This window comes from Onychostruthus taczanowskii, unplaced genomic scaffold (genome assembly GCF_017590055.1).
Source record: "Onychostruthus taczanowskii isolate IOZ18803 unplaced genomic scaffold, ASM1759005v1 scaffold12, whole genome shotgun sequence".
Taxonomy (NCBI): domain Eukaryota; kingdom Metazoa; phylum Chordata; class Aves; order Passeriformes; family Passeridae; genus Onychostruthus; species Onychostruthus taczanowskii.
Window position 1 is genome coordinate 15,785,399 of NW_024498351.1, and position 17,668 is coordinate 15,803,066.

The 17,668-nt window shown below is 40.4% G+C and overlaps 2 protein-coding genes and 1 long non-coding RNA gene across 4 annotated transcripts in view; 1 reads left to right on the forward strand and 2 right to left on the reverse strand.

The window, feature by feature from the left end:
* Positions 1 to 784: 784 nt before the first annotated feature.
* LOC121348383 lies at positions 785 to 7,860 on the reverse strand. The gene is made up of 4 exons (XR_005954368.1): positions 7,138 to 7,860; positions 6,901 to 7,001; positions 2,106 to 2,194; positions 785 to 1,501 (listed from the first exon to the last, which is right to left on the reverse strand). It is a non-coding gene; the product is annotated as an uncharacterized LOC121348383 (long non-coding RNA).
* A 724-nt stretch (positions 7,861 to 8,584) lies between these two features.
* On the forward strand, positions 8,585 to 11,119 carry SLC25A4 (solute carrier family 25 member 4). The gene is made up of 4 exons (XM_041427796.1): positions 8,585 to 8,787; positions 9,033 to 9,519; positions 9,812 to 9,952; positions 10,289 to 11,119. The coding sequence occupies exons 1-4, from the start codon at positions 8,677 to 8,679 to the stop codon at positions 10,444 to 10,446; spliced, it is 897 nt and encodes a 298-aa protein (XP_041283730.1). The 5' UTR covers positions 8,585 to 8,676; the 3' UTR covers positions 10,447 to 11,119.
* A 2,119-nt stretch (positions 11,120 to 13,238) lies between these two features.
* The window catches only part of CFAP97 (cilia and flagella associated protein 97), a 30,997-nt gene continuing 26,567 nt past the window's right edge, over positions 13,239 to 17,668 (reverse strand). For both annotated transcript variants that reach the window (XM_041427794.1, XM_041427795.1), the window contains exons 5-6: positions 15,793 to 15,943; positions 13,239 to 15,148 (exon numbers count right to left, since the gene is read on the reverse strand). In XM_041427794.1, coding sequence (XP_041283728.1) covers positions 15,021 to 15,148; positions 15,793 to 15,943 — 279 coding nt within the window. In that variant the 3' untranslated portion in view covers positions 13,239 to 15,020. The remainder of the gene's footprint in view (positions 15,149 to 15,792; positions 15,944 to 17,668) is intronic.

A 17,668-nucleotide genomic window follows, 5' to 3' on the forward strand; every position in this document is an offset into this window, starting at 1 on the left:
TGAAGGGACATGAGTTTTTATGCCACAAAAACCATAAACTCTGGCATCTAAAGACTTTCTCACTCAGTTTTCTCAGTCTAGCAGGGCAGTTGCCATCTTCAATATCAGCATCCCACTTGCTGGGATATTGGCTTTTCAGCAACCTTTTTTTTCTTCATGCATTTTAATAATGTGTGGCATGGAACAGACCTTAATTTGCCATTTTCTTGCAAAATACAGAAAGATTAATATTTCAATTTACTAAAAAAACATTTCTGGCATTGTAATCAATATAATTTGAATTATAACAACAATGTTATTGTGGTCTATTCAACCAGGGTAGGGTGACAAAAACTTGATGATTCATTCACTAAGTAATACAATTTATTTATTTCTCACTTGAAAATAAGCTTGTAATTCTATTAAAACTGTTGTGCTTATAGCTATAGCAAGTATGCGTAAAAATTACATCCACATTTAATGCATGAAGTTGTTTCTATATTATAAAAACATTATTACCTTGTTTTGCTATTGCAGTGCAGTTATCTGACTGTGCACAAAACTGTAATTCTGTTAAATACATACTACTGTCAGAAATCATTTCAGTTTTTCCTACAACATATGAAAATAAAATTACTGTCAGCAAGAAAATTATGAACTATTATGAACTATTTCACAGAAGAAAGACTAGTCTAGAGTAAAATCACAGTGAGAAACTCTACAAAAGATCTGAAAATGAAGACGTAACAACTTGAGCAAGGGCTAACCATATTGACACTTTTATTAAAAAGAAAATTATTGTATTTTAACCAGATGTCAGAAATAGCAGATGGAAAACAAATCACTTAAATAATTTAACAATTCAAATCTGTCTGAAACAATGATTTTAAAAACACCTAGAACAGTTAAATCACACACAGCAACAATGTAGAAAATAGAAACCAGAAGATTAACAAAAGAAACATAACATAAGATCAACTTAAATAATTTTAGATACTCCAAAATTACTGCAACATGAAGGAAGATAAAAACATGTATTGAAAAGAGCAGAGACCAACTTGAATTGAAGAGAGCAATGACTTACATTATCCCATTAAGATTTATACTAAGACAATATTTAGAAGAATAAGCTTGAGCAAAATAGAAAATAAAACTACTTGAAACGCTACATGAGATTTCCTTATATACTCTGACTTGCACCAATGTTGTGTGAATGATTTAAAATGGTAATTACTGGTTTATGTGGACCTAAGAAGAAAGAACAAGTCCCTACAACTCCAAGAAGAGGCAGGCAATTGAAAACTAAGCAAGAGTCACTAGAGCTATGGAAAGCTGAACATGGGGGTCATCACACAGGGGACTGCACAAATGATGTAAAGAATGTTGCACTACACAAAGTGGGCTGGGTGTCATACTAGACTTCTTCCAACCCAGAAGACTTTCTGAAGAAGAGCATCTTGTAAACTTCAGGTCAGAAAAGTCGATTGTTGTGATACGGCACGAAATGATGACACAGACACTGCTGCTCTCGAGGGGAACAAAAAGGAAGAAAAAGAGGAACTTTATTTTCTGACTCCAACATTTATAGTTTTCCAAAGGTGACAGTGGATTGGAGGGTGACAGTGCCACCTCTCCAATGCCACTGGACAGACCAAGGGCCCATCAATTCTCTCCCCCGCCATGAAAGAATGCAAAACATAGGTTATTTACAGAACTGTGTGTGAGAAAGTTTGTTGAAAGAATGCAAACATCAGAAGGCTTAAGAAAGTCTTACAAAATCAGGGCGACAGTCGATATTATTACTTTCACTTTTTAATAGCTTTGTTTTGCCAAGCTCTGAAAACAAATCAGACCTGTTTTCTAGGTCATGGAACTTAAGCAGGTGCATCTGAATTCTGCATTCACCCAACCCAGCATTTCTCCAGTTTGGAAACAAACAAACATTAAAAAAACCCCACTAGGTAAGCAGGAAAACTCGGTGAAGAACTTTATTTCCTGATAAGGACACAAAACACATTTGAAATGTTACTGCTTAGGTGTGTTACTCACTAGCAGCAAAAGAAAATTGTGTCTTATGGAAAACACAGAGGGTTTCAGCCATAGCCTGGCTTTGCTCTGACACACACCTGCCCAGGCATTGCTGATACTGTTGGCAGCTGTCACACCTTCCAAGAGATCTGGTGAACACCATGACAGGCATATCGCTGGCAATGAACTGGAACATGCAGAAAAGCAAAGCACAATGCTAATTATCTCTTAGCACAACTTCTATCTCAGGAAAATAAGACAAAAAATTACGGCAAATAGAATATTTCAAGCTAGCAAGTGGGAAAATGAAGCCTCAAGTATCTATCAAACATAACAATTAAGACCCTGGAAGTATAGACTTTTCTTGGGAGGCAAACTTTGCCCTGAAGGTCACAGTTTTTGCACAGAACACAACATTCTCCAGATCTCATTTCTTCCATGCAAAATTAGTTTAAACTAGAATTTTTAAAAAGAATTAATATATAAACATCACAGATCCTCTCAGCATCTATTTTTTTCCTGGAAGCACAAAACCTGAAAATCACTGAATCCAAGAAGGGATATACATTCCACCAAGTAATGAAACATGTTTGGAAATTACTCAAGAAATTATTTTCTGCAGAGATCTACACCAAAAAAAAAAGTACAACATTACTTCCAGCTGCAAAGTAGGCTTTCAAATTTTTCTTTAGGCTTGTTTTGAATAAGTTTTAGTGGTATTATTGGAACAAATATAATCTTGACTTTTAATACAATGGCATGTGCAAAAGAGGTCTGGCAAAACTTGGAAAGCTCTATTCATGCCTTACTATATCACACACTGACAAAATGACCTTGAGAAAGTCATTTCACTTGTCTTTGTCTTTTCTTCCTAAATGAAGTCTGAGGATAATGAGTTGTGCTTTATATCAAAATATATTTACCAAAGAAGAGCTAATAAGTAGTAAATTAACTATTATGGAGTCTAACAAGTCATTAATTTGCTTATATACGTGGCTTGCAAACTGTCCATAATACCTCTGTTTTACAAGTTCACCAAAATCTGTATTGTGTACTGTTATGTTTATGTCATGACTGCATTAATGATCAATTAATAGATATTCTAGAGTACTGTAAATGTTTATGACAGACTGTAGAATCCACTAACTGTAATGCACACCTGTGACATAAAGGATGATTTTTGTTCTCAAGGTGTGTTGAGACCTATGAGGAAAAACCACTGGAGTTCTGAATCTTAGCAGAAGTGTTATTGTGTCTACAGCATACCAAGCATTTACTGTACAGTCCTATAGAGAAGTGAAATTAATTTCAGAATAAAGACTGTGATTGCAATTCTTCAAACATCTAGAGTAGCAGAAATTAGTGCTTGTCTGGTTTGAGTACCAGATAGCTGCTGGTTTAGTTCTGTTGCTCTAAGAATCTGAAACCTGTGTGAAATAAACAAATCTCTGATGAGGAACCAAATCCTGCAGTATTGGTGCTTGATTTGTTTCCCTTCTCCCTGGTTCTTCACACCCCACTCTTTCCAGTGATCTTTGCCTTCTCCAGTACCTCAGAGTGGCCACTAGTGAGCCCAATGAAGCACTAAAAATTGAAAAAAACATATTAACCTTAGGTAAGTTGCCTTCACCAGGGCAATTTTTGATGTGGTAGAAGACATTCAGTTAACATACACACTTTCATTATTAGTTCAGTCAACAGGGAATGTCAAAAGTATAACATGCCTGTCCACACACATGCACAAGAGGAAACCAGTCACTGCAGACCAGGGAGACTCAGTCTGTCTTGGTTAACCTCACCTGTGGGCTATTTCTCCACATCTCTCACATGCTTTCTTGCTGCAACTTACTTCTGTACTCCTCTACTCAACCTCCCCCAGTCTGGTTTCCTCTCTCCCTTTTTATTTCTTCAGCTGCTGCTTCTTGTTTCTTAAACAATCTACCTGAGGCAATGAGCCCTACCCCTCACGCTGCCTCCTTGGTGCTGTTTTCCACACCTACACCTCTCTATTCCCACTCTCTAGACTTTACCATTGCTCAACTGGCCCTTCTTGTATTCCTGTTCTATCCTTCTACCTGGTCCACTCTCCTTTCTTCTCAGTTGCTGCAGCTGGGAGATACACATTAAATATTTCCCACACACCTATTAAATCCCAGTGTCCACACATTCTGGATGCCCTTGCCTGACTCTGCAGAATCAGTCTCTTACAGAGACCTCCATTCTCTCCATCCCATCCCACCCCTTACTCTCACACTGAGGCTACCCTCACCATCCCCATCACATTTTGTCTGCCTTTGAGAAGTATCTCAGCTCTTTTCTGCTCTGAAGAACTGCCAGCCAGTTAGCCAGCTCCTCCTGAACAGCCTTCTGTGATTTCAACTGACTTTCTTCCCTTCTTCACAATTTCTCACACTCATCCTCAGGAAGCTTCCAAGCTTCCATGTCCTTGGTGGCACTCTGTAGCAGTCACCTGTATGTCTCCTTGCCTTGGCCCACTCATTTCCCCTGTACCTCTCACTTCGTGTTCTACTCCCTGAAAGAGCCATTCTTTTGACATGGTCTGCAGTAAGAATTGCTTTTCCCTGACCTCTGTTACCCCATCCTTCCTCTCTGATCTTTTCCCTTGCTTGCCATGTCCTTCCTCATATCATCTCACTTGCCCTTTCCATTATTTTCATCTCATCAGATTGAGAATATCCCATCCAATCTCAGCCCCCTTCCTCCTTCTTTATCTTTCTTTTCTAGCACAAACTGATTGTAGATTTGCTCTGTTTCTTACTCTCCACTCCTATCTTATGAATTACGAAGTATGATTGCCAAACACATAACTCTGCCCAGCTTCAAATTCCTGGCTGATCTGTGACCAGGTTTACTTCATCCACAACCATTTAACTGTCTTCCATTCCAGTTGTGCCATTCTTATAGATTTTCTTCCTACTTTTCCAAGTTAAATGAAGCACTTTTCAAGAGCTCTCTTCCTGAACATCCTCGGCCTTGGAGGAAGGAACAAATCCTTGCCAAAGGAAATATTAATATGCTCACTTCCTACAAGTTTATTCTCTGTGTCACAGGCTGGGTGTTTTTTTCCTCCTACTTCTATGCCCCATGCTTGTCCTGTTACAACAGAAACTCCTGGTCCGTTTCATACTAATTTTTATCCATTTCCTTGGTTTTCTTCCGAAATACTGACCCTCCTCCAACTCCTCATCCTCACATTACAGACATGCTCTAATAAACAAACACACCTTGACACTTACTGCTATTTCCAGCACTAACACTTCTCAAAGTGCGCTTACACTTACTGTCCAATTTTCCCTCTCTCCAGCTCAATATAAGCTCTTAAGACAGGTAATACCAACGCCCAGATAAAATAACCCTCATTAATACCTGCCCAAAACAAACTCAAAGCTCGCACTATTTTGTCCTTCTTGATCTCCTTTGTCATCACCAACATCATTATTCCTCTTCAACCCTTAGCCTCAATTAGCTCTGTTCTGGGTCTCTTACTCTCCTCTTTCTGAATTCAAATATGCATCAATCTTAAAAATGAGAACTTACCACAACTCCACAAATCATTCCTGAAAAAAACAACATATTTCTTCTTGGCATCTTCCCAATACTCTGTCTACTCACCTCTGTCTAGGCTGGGAGTCAGGATGTTCTGACTGATTTCTTGTGCTCCCCCTGGTGTCTGCCATCAGGCTCGGACTGCTGACTTTTGATGAAAAGCTTTTATATTTTGTGTCTGGCCTAGCCTCAGGGCTAAGGTTTCCAGTGTCTTGGATATGTAAGTTATCAAGGATATGCACTACTTTGGAAAAGTTGATCTCCTGCAGTGTTTCAAGCTGGCTATTCACACACCAAAGCACAATGCAGTCACTAATCTCTCTCAAAAATGTAGATCTAGGTTATTTTTAGCTCAGAATTGTTAAGAACAAAATGCAGTGTCTTTATGCTATGTCAGCAGTGCAGACCACCCACAAACTCAGTCTAGGAAAAAAAAAATCCATCCAAAGGTGCAAAGATCTAAGGAAGATGAAGCTTGACAGATTGCTTTCAATAATTCAGAGACATTGCATTTTCAGGACTGTTTTAACCATTTCTCTAGGAAAGTATCAGAATATTGAATAACAAACACCAACTAACTGTATGAAAACCAAAGGTTATTTAGCTTTTTTAAAGACATTTCCAGCTAGTTCTGGAAATGCTTATGCTCAAGGTAGAGTTAGCAGTAAATTCCTTACAGAATATGTTTGAACTCCTACACTAAGTAGCAAACTGCCCCTCATCATCATACATAGGAAAGATCCAAATCAGGCATTTGGAGCAAAAATTAAATGAATTAAGAATAACTCTCAAAGTAGCCAACACATGTCCTGGTCCAGCCCTGCTTTTGTTAAAACTGTTTGCAAGCAAAGTATCTCCTGGAAATAGATATGTGGGCTCAGAGAAGGGAGAGCAGAAGCAGAATAAGTAGCAACTCACTTGCTATGCACTCCTTTCTTTAAATACTGACAGTTATGGTTAAACAATATTACTGCTACAGAAATATCAGATGAAACAATCTCTCTGGATGTGATGATGATACCCAACAACAGCTTCAAAAACTAACTAGAATTCTTGTAATAAAGACTTTATTAAAATGTCATTTTAAAAGCACCAACAATTTAAATAACCTAAAAAATAATTAAAACCCTCCACCAATCTAAATCAAAGATGGTGGGGAAGGGGCTGGCAAACAATCCTTTCAGGCTAGACCCCCACTCCAGGCTTACTTCAGACCCCCCCGCCTTTCCTCCCCAGCAGCATCCCACCACCACTCTCCCATCTCCCACTCACCACACCCCAGTCGGCAGGGTCGACACCTGAGTGCACACGCTGAGGAGACCTTACCAGTGTGTGTAGTCAGGCAGCAGCTGTGAGCATCATTATCCCAGGGGTCTGTGTGAAACCAGCAGCAGAAGCCTCAAAATGTTAAAGGGGTGTTTGCTTTCCTGAGAAAAGAGGAGACACCAGACCTGGTGAGTGAAGTATGAGGGAAAAAAGGAAAGGTCAAAGGTAGCAGGCAGCCACATATGTTAAATAAAACTCCTTTCAACTCAGCCTAATTCTAGGGAATCCCCTATGCACCTGCTTTTGGTCCTTGCTTGGGAAAATATCTCTTTGGTGGGTAGCTCTTGTTCCCTTTCTTAGAAGCTGGGGAAAAGCTCCATCTTCTCAGGAGGCCAAGGTACAAAGGGTGCTTCTGGAAATCACAGCTGGCATCCACTTCTCACACTTGAGGCTCATGAGAAGAGACCTCAACAGACCTAAGAGCAGCAGAGGGCAAGAGAGACGGGATCAAATGTACCATCCCATTGACTCATGCTAACACACACACTGTGAGAAGAGATGCACTGCCCTGTATAGAATGTCTTTTTGTGGAACAGCCAAGATTTTAGCATCTCATTAAGATGAATTCTATTTTCATTACTGATACCATATTACCAAAATAAAAGAGACCCTTACGAGTTCCTTGGTATAACATTTTTCTGTCTTATTAGCTCTGTAGGGCAAACTCCTTGGTATGCACCTACACCTTCCTGCACTGCCTTTTACATAACCATTCCACACAACTAAGTCAATGAATCATAAACCACTGTTTTCTTATGGGGGTCAGCCAGAAAGAACAGATAAGGAACTAATGGGGGAGCCATTTCATCTTCATTTGCGACCCAAACATTTTTCTAAGAACCAGATGCTGCGTAAAGGCAGCTTCACTACAGCCTTTACTCTTCTTTCACACTTGGTGCCAGTCAAGCAATTTCAGCTTGCCTGGGCATGGGCTTCCAGTCTCCTCCCTTCCCTCTCTCTCTCTCTCTGAAGAGGGGATTGATTGCCTGTGGGTCTTGCGAGGGTCTGACCTTGCAGGGGTGAAAGGAGGGTACAATGCAGAAAGGCATTCTGTCTCCTCCTCGGGAAAGCCGAGTCCCAGCGCATGCTGGGGTATTTAAAGATCTCGATGCCTGCAAGCCCCACACAGTGCGTACAGCATGAAGCGGCTCTCTGGCCTTGACTCAAGAGAGGTCCAGTCCAGTCCTGGTGCTTGATGCCTTTGAACACAGCACCACCTTCCAGGCTGGCGGTGCATCCCTGGGGAGCTTTGCTTTTTGGGCACGACACCCATGGCGGCCCTCTCTGCGTGACTCCACGCGCATGAGGGCAAGGCTTATGCACTCCCTGCGCGCTGCTCGCACTCTCCTCTCCTCACACCGCTCCGGGCGGGCTCTCAGCCCTCAGCCGCTGCCTCTCGCCCGCACGGAACGCTTAACACGGCTTGAAGCGCTCCTGCCGGCTCCCCATCTTCCCTCCGGTGCCTCCCGGGAGCTATAAATACAGCGGGCACATGCTGTGACACCGCGTTCCCCAGCAGGCACCAGATAACTTTAATTTGCCCTTTAAACGTCCCGGGCCCCGCGTCCCTCGCGGCCGCCGCTCGGGGGAACACGGCGGGGCGGGCCCGGCGGGCCGCAGCCAATGCCCGCGGCCCGGGGGGGCGCCTCCTCCTATCGCGAGAGGCCGCGGGCTATAAGCGGGGCGGCGCGGGCCGCGGGGACATTTGTCCGGCGGGGTGGGGAAGCGTCCGCTCGTTGCCTCTCTCCGGGCGGGGCTGTCGGACCGGCTCGCGGCATGGGTGACCAAGCGCTCAGCTTCGTCAAGGACTTTCTGGCCGGCGGGATCGCCGCCGCCGTCTCCAAGACGGCTGTCGCCCCCATCGAGAGAGTGAAGTTGCTGCTGCAGGTGAGGGGGCGACGGGGGGCGGCGGTGCCGCGCCACAGGTGGTGCCGGCTCGGCGGGCGCTGCCCGGCGTGACTAAATATGGGAAGGAGTTCGGCCGGCTCCGGTTACGCGGGAGCTGCCCGGGACACTGAGCACCGCCTGGCGGTGCCGGGAGCTGGGCCGGCCCCGTCCGTGCCCTTCAGCGTGCGGGGTCACCCTGCGGTGCCCGTCTCTCACCGTGCCGCCCTCCTCCTTCCTCCCTGCAGGTCCAGCATGCCAGCAAACAGATCACGGCCGATAAGCAGTACAAGGGCATCGTGGACTGCATAGTCCGCATCCCCAAGGAGCAGGGCATCGCCTCCTTCTGGAGAGGCAACTTGGCCAATGTCATCCGGTACTTCCCCACCCAGGCCCTTAACTTCGCCTTCAAGGACAAGTACAAGCAGATCTTCCTGGGCGGAGTGGACAAGCACAAGCAGTTCTGGCGCTACTTCGCAGGAAACCTTGCGTCCGGGGGTGCCGCGGGAGCCACCTCCCTCTGCTTCGTCTACCCGCTGGATTTTGCCAGGACCCGGCTGGCGGCTGATGTGGGCAAAGGAGCCACTGAGAGGGAGTTCTCTGGCCTGGGCGACTGCATTGTCAAGATCTTTAAGTCTGATGGCTTGAAGGGCTTGTACCAAGGATTTAGTGTGTCTGTCCAGGGCATCATCATCTACAGAGCAGCCTATTTTGGGGTATACGATACGGCCAAGGGTAAGAAGTTCATGGAGGAGTGACTGCAAGGGAAGATCCATTCAGTAAAGGCGCTCTAGGGCACTTGGCAATACAAGGACGAGCAGGGCTTGGCTCAGCACCAGTTGAGTGCAGAGCTAGAAATGTGCACAGGTGTTTCTGACGTGCATTCCTACCTCCCTCTACTTGCTGCTCTGAATTGCCTTGGGTTTGGATTGACTCTGGGGTTGGTGGGTGCTTATTCCTTCTACAGCCATGCTTCCCACAGCCCTTTCCCTCTGTACTGATTCTGTTCATTTGTTCTTGATGACAGGTATGTTGCCTGATCCAAAGAATGTGCACATCATAGTGAGCTGGATGATTGCCCAGAGTGTCACTGCAGTGGCAGGGCTGGTTTCTTATCCTTTTGATACTGTGCGACGTAGGATGATGATGCAGTCTGGCCGAAAGGGAGGTAAGAATAAGTGGTTTTGGCTGCAGAAAGTTTTTCTTCATCAGAATAAGATAAGATACTGGGTATTTTTTCGTCTTATGGAAAATTGATAACCTTCCTTATTGGAGTCTTTAAAAAAATCTATGGGGAACACATTGCTGGTTATTTCTATCATGTTGATCTAAAGGACTGAGAAATTACTTGATTTCCTATGGAGAATTAATTTTCCTTAATTGATTACTGAATTTTAAATCCTTGCTGTACTTCGCTTATTCCTTGTTGTTTTAAAGATACAACAGTTGAAACATACTTGCTGTATAACTTCAAGCCTTCTAACCTTTATGTTTGTTTCCACAGCTGATATTATGTACAAGGGCACAATTGATTGCTGGAGGAAGATAGCTAAAGATGAAGGATCCAAAGCGTTCTTCAAGGGTGCCTGGTCGAATGTATTGAGAGGCATGGGCGGAGCTTTTGTATTAGTACTTTATGATGAAATCAAGAAGTATGTCTAAGACATAACATCATAATGCAGTAGTTCAATTGTTCTCAATCAACTTTTTTAAATATACGAACTTGTGATGTAATGGACAACAAAATATTTCCTAGGGAAACAGAATAAAATTTGAGTAACGTACGTGGCAGAGATAAGGACATATTAATGTAAAAAATTGTCCACAACATCACAGTTACATTTTCTATGAGAATTCCTCCACCATTTGTTTTGGAACCTGTGTATATATTATACTTCAAATTGCAGGTAATAGATTTTGTCTAAAGACAAAATATAAGTGATCTATACCTAGTCTAAAATCTAATATTGTGAATTCTTAATAGATTGTCAGAAATATTTATTAAGTAATGTCTCTAGCTACCCAACACTGTGATGACATGACTTAAAATCATGTTTTCTTCTAAAGCTCTATTTTTTAATATGTTAGGTGAAAAGTATGTCTGAAATCATAAACTATACTAAAGCACTAGGCTGAGTTCCTAACTGTAGCCTCTTCCCTGACAAGCTATACAGTAATATGCTTGAAACCATAATCTGATTTTTCAGACATACTTTGTAAAACATGGAAATACAGTGTTTCAAAAATTCCCTGTATTGTCACAAAGGAAAAAGTTGTCTGCTCTGATGTTCAATTGAACTGAAACTGAAATGAAATAAATTAATATATTAATGAATTTTTTCCTGTTGTTTTCAGTACACTGAGCACATTACAAGCACCTCCAAGGTGATGTGCTAATCAGGACACTGTTAGTGGCTGTCTCTTGAAAGTTTTTAATAGAGCTTTAGGTAGGTGAAGTTGAGATTATTGATAATTCTACAACTGCAAAACCAAGTGGATTCAGTTTAAGGATACTGCAGCCAGAGATCTGAGAGATAAGCTTCCACCTAGCTTTAGCTGCTTGTATAATTTGTTTATAATACCCTTAACTTTGAAGCATCTCATTGAATAGTGAAGTCATTACTGCTTAATTTACTTGAAAAAATTGTTTAGAATTGGATACTCAAGAATTATTAAAATAACTACACGTTGAACCATTATGAACACATTGCACTATTAATTAGCAGTGAGATCAGAACACGCTTAATACACTTTTTAAACTTTAGATGCTGCAGGGTTGTGAATGCATGGAAGAACAGGCTGGCTGATTAGGCAGAGGAGGGAAAGTGAGGTGTGGCCATTGCAGTTGTTCAGTTAGATTACATACAGACAAGCATTTGTATCCACCTAGGACAAAAAACTCAGAATCAGAGCATAGTTTGTGTTGGAAGAGACCCTAGAGTCCATCTAGATCCAACATCCTTGCCATGTGCAGGGATGCTGTCTACTAGGCTCAGTTCCTGGCCTTGGACACTTCCATTGTTGGGGTGTCCACAACTTGTCTGGGCAATGGGGTAAGACTAAGCCAGTAACATCAAATAAACTTTCATCTCACCTTCATCTTTTACTGCTTCATATGCATAGCTTCCAGTTATCCTTTTCCTGTTTGAAACCTTTGTCAGATGCAGCTAAGTCCTAGCTCACTGTCACTTGGCATGAGAGGCTCTGGTTGTCTGCCACAGATTCAGACCAGCAGCTCTGTTCGCCTTGAAGGCAGGTGCCAGCCACTAACCAGTGTCTGGAACAACATCTATCCACTTGAAAAAAAGAAGCATTTGGGAAATACTGGTCCAAAAAATGACAGACTGTTTTTAAATTAACGAAATACGGATTTTTTTTTTTTTTTTTTTTTTTTTTTTTGTCCCAGGACAAAACCTGGCCTGATAGTTTCAGCTTCCTTTTTCATGGTTGCTCTCTTAAATACTTGCATTTCTAGATACCTGGTCTATTTTCTTTCCCATAGTAAATAACCAAGGTTGCAATCTGTCAAAGATTGAAGATATTTCTGCTGGTTTTCAAAGCTCATTAGTTTTCCTTCAAAACTCTGCCACAGTTTCTGCTCCTTTTTCCCTTTCCTCTGCACTTTCCTCACAGCTTTTTAGAAGAAGCTTGCTGACACAATCCAGCTATCCAGTTCTCCTTTAGCTCACTGATAAGGCTGTAAGTGGCATTTGGATGTGCTAGGGAAGATCTAAGCTGGCTACGAAGAGACACTGTATGAGGCAGATACAAAAACTTAGGGGAAATGCATATCTGAGTAAGAAAATTAAGAGAAAGCAAAGAAACTTCAAGTAAGTGTAAATGAAAGAAGTTACATTCCAGAGAAAAAGGCAAACTAGAGAGACTAAGGACTATTAAAAAAGAGAGTAAGGGGTATCAATACAGGAAAATGTCACTGGGCTAAGAGAATGTACATGAAATGAAGCATATGGGAAACACAGGTAAATGGCTCATTTCTGCTTAAAAGCCAGTGTGCAGTGTGGGAGATTGCAGGCAGTATTCTCCATAAAGATACCTGTGGTCAGGATTCAAAACTGTCAAGGAATTAATCATTCTTCTGAAAGCAGCTCTGCCCTGAGTCAGTGGCACTCAGCATAACAGTTGCTGAAATTGTAACCTAAAATGCAGCCATCAGCTCTGAGAGGCTGGAAAGTAGAAGACTTCGTAGATGTCTGCAACTGCTACTTGAACTCCCTTTGTCACAGTCAACTGATACTACTTCTTTTATACCTTTGCAAGAGCTGCTCACAGGCAAACGAAAACCAATGACAAAGCCATTATTCCCTTACATCTAACACCTGAACAATGGAAAATCTGCATTTTTCTATGTTTTTCTACGCACTGAGCTATTCAACCTTCTTTGCACCTTAATATCAATTACAAAAATCAGCAAGAGGCCACTGCAACGACAATTCATGTTAAATATTTTATTTCTTATGATTTACAAATGACATACAAAATTGACACTCTTTCATACCGAAGTTAAATAAGATGAAGCAATTAAAAGTAATCCATTGTGTGAGTTTCTTCACAGAAAAAAAATTATAATATGAACATTCAGAAGTATTTAAACTGTTACTCTGATATTCACATTCAAGGACAAAAACCTTTAAATAGAGAATAATTTTCATTAGCACAATAATAGAAATAAATACAGCAGCACTATACAAAGAAATTGCTAACAGCTCTTAACCATGAATAATAATTGCAATACAAATCTGTTTGCCACAATGCTGCCTAAAGTTAAAAGTTCCAAGTATTGTCAAATAGCTAAATTGGATATGCGGGTCACCAAGTGAAGAAGCTCTGCCAAACTATCACAAGGACTGAGTAAAAAGTGTGTTACAATGCAGAATACCTGAAAGCCTAAGCCCTCATGCAAGCACTAGCAAAGAATAATACACTTTTCATGTCAAAGACCCAGCATTACCAAATACAGCTTTTTTTCTTTATCCATAACACATCGATTTCCTTCCTGGGAAGAAGCTGGGGAAGCAAGCAAAGTTTCAGCAATATCCACAGACAGTGGCATCACCATTTGTGCTCTTTATAAGGCTACAGTTGTACAAAACAAGCTCACTGAAAGTCTGCCTTTATGTATAGAAATAAACCACACCACCTCCTATTGTGATTACCAACACCATTAAGTTTTACTCCTCTCGTAAATGGATGTTGCTATTGGAGCTTATCTGACATTACTACAAATATTAGATATGAACATGACATTTAAAACGGGTCAAGAAAAGTAACAACACTTTTTTTTCTATTGTCTTTTTTTCCCCATAAATCCTGGTTAGTAGTCACCCAAAATCAATGTTCAAGATGTTTCCTGCAGCTCAAGTTTACATCTCTGCACTGAGAAGAGCACACATCTGCAAAGCAGGGCCATGAACTATTTCCCTTACTTAATAGTATTCTCTAGTTTGAGAAGTAACCAGAACTTACTTGTTTACACTAAATCCGAAACTGCTTTTTACTTCAGTCTTTATTGTTGTTCAGACAATATCAGATGTTTCTTTCCTACATAAAGATCCCAGTATGTCTTCCAAAGTCCAGTACAACTTCCAAAATCCTTTTGATCTGGAAGAGACACAGCCTTGCATACAAAACACACTTCAGGTGCTGAACATTTAACAGTGGCAAAACATCGTCTTCTTCACCTCAGTATTCTAGCTCACTATGGAGGAATACACAATCTGCTTTTCACCTTGTCACACTGCTGTTAAAGATTCTTTCAGTCACAAGAACATGAACATCAAAATTCAGAAGGCTGTTACATAAAGCCAGGATGTAAAGCAAGGACAATCCAGAAATTATGCAAATGCTTGTAAGTGTAATGCATTATTTTAAAGTATTAATATTTTAAAAAAATTATTTACATTTTGCACCTCTAGTACAGCAATTCTGTCCTTCCATGTTATGGATACAAATTCCACTTATGATCTGAGAGTAATAGTTAAATTTCTACTTAATGTGTCCATTTAGATACCTCGTTCTCTTTCATAAGTTCTTCCTGTCATGCAAAACACTGACAGAAGTGTTTTATACCATTTTAAGACCATTTTATAAGCAATTACTCTAAATGCAATGCATTTTAATCACTGAACAACGCAGAAAATATTTTTGCACATAGAATTTACAAAACCACTAAAAATAGAAGTTTGAGTATCATCTCAGTACACAAGGAAAGAACACACTTATAACCAAGCAGCACAAACATTAGTAGATTTAGGTCTCTGTAATGCCCCACTGGCTGAATCAGACATGGGCTTTTCGTTTCTCTGGCTCAGTGCACTTTGTACAGTGGATGATCTTGAAGTTCCTCCTGTTAACACACAAAGGGAGAATGCTTATGCTGTGTTACTACTGCAACACTCATTACCCTAGCTCTCAGAATAAATCAAATAAACCAAACCAAAACACAGTAAATTGAATACAACTGCAAAAGAGTTGATGATGAGTTGTTTACAAATGATCAGGAAAAAATTCAAGCCTTTGGTTCATAAATTTGAAATATATGGTTCTATAGAGACACACTGTCTACTTCCCAATCTTACACACTGAACTTCTGAGAAAGACAGGGCTACTATCAGTAGATCTAAACTTTCTGAATGAGAATTTGAACATTCATTGATGTTATTTTGGGGTTTTTGGTCGGGTTTGTTTTTCTCTTCTTCTTCCGTCAATAAAGGGTACTGGCAAAATGAGAAACACTACTACAGGGATTTTTAATTCTTGGGAAAAATGATTGACAAGATCATTTATTAGAAATTTAGGATGGCAACAAAGCAATGCACATACTAATCATTTTTGGTGACTAGAAAAATAATTTTGACAACTTCCATTTGATAATCAATCTAAAGATGACAAAGAACATATTTGCTATTCTTAACAAGTAAGTGCTTCACAATTCTGAATTATAAAAATATATTGCAAAGAAATAATAATCTGCAACTCCAAAGTACTTACTTGGAGGACTAAGCTGGCTGAAAGGAGATCTAGCCCTTCTTAGAGAAGGCGAAGAAGTCAGGTAGCTCATCTGGCGGTGGTAGTCCCTCAGTTGTTCAGAACGCTTCATACCAGCTGTTGGTTTCACTGCTTCCAGTCTTTTCAGGAAAGCCTTAACATTGAAGAAAAATGTCATCAAGAAAGAGAAAGAATGAACAAGATGCTGCAAAACAAACAGTCACAAATTGACTTTTATTTTGACTTTTTATATTTTTTTTAATATTTGTATTTTATATTTTTATATATTTGACTTTTATGCAAAAAGCCCCAAAATTTTTAGCAGTACACAACAGGAGCTCCTCCACTGGTGACCAGCATGGGCCACTCTGCTATTCAGTTCTTTTCACAGTGTTGTGACACAAATGGTAACTATCTCTTGCACATCATCAGTCCTACACTGGGTACATCTTTAGTACCTCACAGTTCTCTGTGCTTTATGGCAATTTGAAACAATACGTCTGTTTGGTGACTTTCACCAGAGGAAGTGAAGAAATGGGCTCCACTATTCTAATCCTACCTTTGGTTACTCCTTCCTTTTAAATTTCTAGAAGAATGAGAAGTTTGGGGTTTTTTTAAAAATCTTTGCTTTGCAAACAGACCATTTTATATTGCTCTAAATGATGCCCAGACAGGATTACTGACCCCCGTTCTGTGAAAATAATTTCAAAAGGAAAGCACAAACATCTACAAGACTTCATTTTATCCACAATCTAATTTTAAGAGATTCTATTTGAAATTATTGATACAGACATCATTTCCTCTTGTTGAAATTAGCCCTGGAAATCATGTGGCAAGTGATGTACTGGAATAACTACTTACACAGTATTTTAAAGACACAATTTCCTATTCTGAATAATTATTTCTACTTGAAACAGAACTTATTAAGACATTTCAATAATCTAAAAAAAGGACCTGATAAAAGGACAAATTGGGAAATACCCAGATACATGCAACTTCCAATTAACAACTTCACATTTTTAATATACTGCACCTTTAGTGGTTGCCTCACTTACATCTATTTATTTCCTCTCTTAACTAATTTCAGTTCATTTGATGGCTTGTGAACATTAGGCAATGACACAACCTTTGGTGGTCCAGTTTGTGACATGCATCCTATCAACAAGAGAATGCAAACTGTGCTTACACTAAGTCTCCAAAGTACTAAAGATAACTCTCTTTATAAGATGCATTGTCTAAATATATACTTGTACTGGCAAGAAACTTTATCACCATTAAACTGCTCACTTACGTGTACTGATTGTACTGATTTTTTTTTTTTTTAATAAGGAAAAAAATTTACAAGAAGTGACTGAGGAAATAGTATAGTATTCACAGGATGTCAGTTGTCATTGTCTAACTATAATAGGAATCTACAAACTCTTGGTAGTTTATGCATGGGCACCGGAAACCTGCACAGAGTGCACAACAGAGAAAGGACAAGTGACTTTGGCTCAGATGTAACATGTCACAAGTGCTTGCATCAAGTGCCAGCCAGTTCATGGTAAGCAGGAATACCTAAGTAAGCAAAAGTCAAAGGAAGGACTTCAGCTAGAAATAGCTCTTCACTAAAGCCAGTTACAGAACATGAAATGGTAGACTTGTCTCTAAATGTTATAGCCAACATTTTTCTCACAACTTCATCCACATCTCCTCATACAACTATATATGTTTTGCAGAGATCACTTATTTTACCTTCAATATTAAAAATGGAAGCTCTCAATACATTCAGTTCCATCACAAATAGATCAGGTAAATTGCACAAGTGACTTTCCTGTGAGACGAACATGTTTCAAATCTGCATTCAATTGTAACAGCCTCATAGAATTTGCATACCTTA

What these genes read in the sequence shown, in the direction of transcription:
- SLC25A4 (XM_041427796.1), top strand. Translation starts at nt 8,677, where the DNA reads ATGGGTGACCAAGCGCTCAGCTTCGTCAAGGACTTTCTGGCCGGCGGG. An exon ending in GAGTGAAGTTGCTGCTGCAG is followed by an intron (nt 8,788 to 9,032) that starts GTGAGGGGGCGA and finishes TCCTCCCTGCAG; the next exon opens with GTCCAGCATGCCAGCAAACA. An exon ending in GGTATACGATACGGCCAAGG is followed by an intron (nt 9,520 to 9,811) that starts GTAAGAAGTTCA and finishes TCTTGATGACAG; the next exon opens with GTATGTTGCCTGATCCAAAG.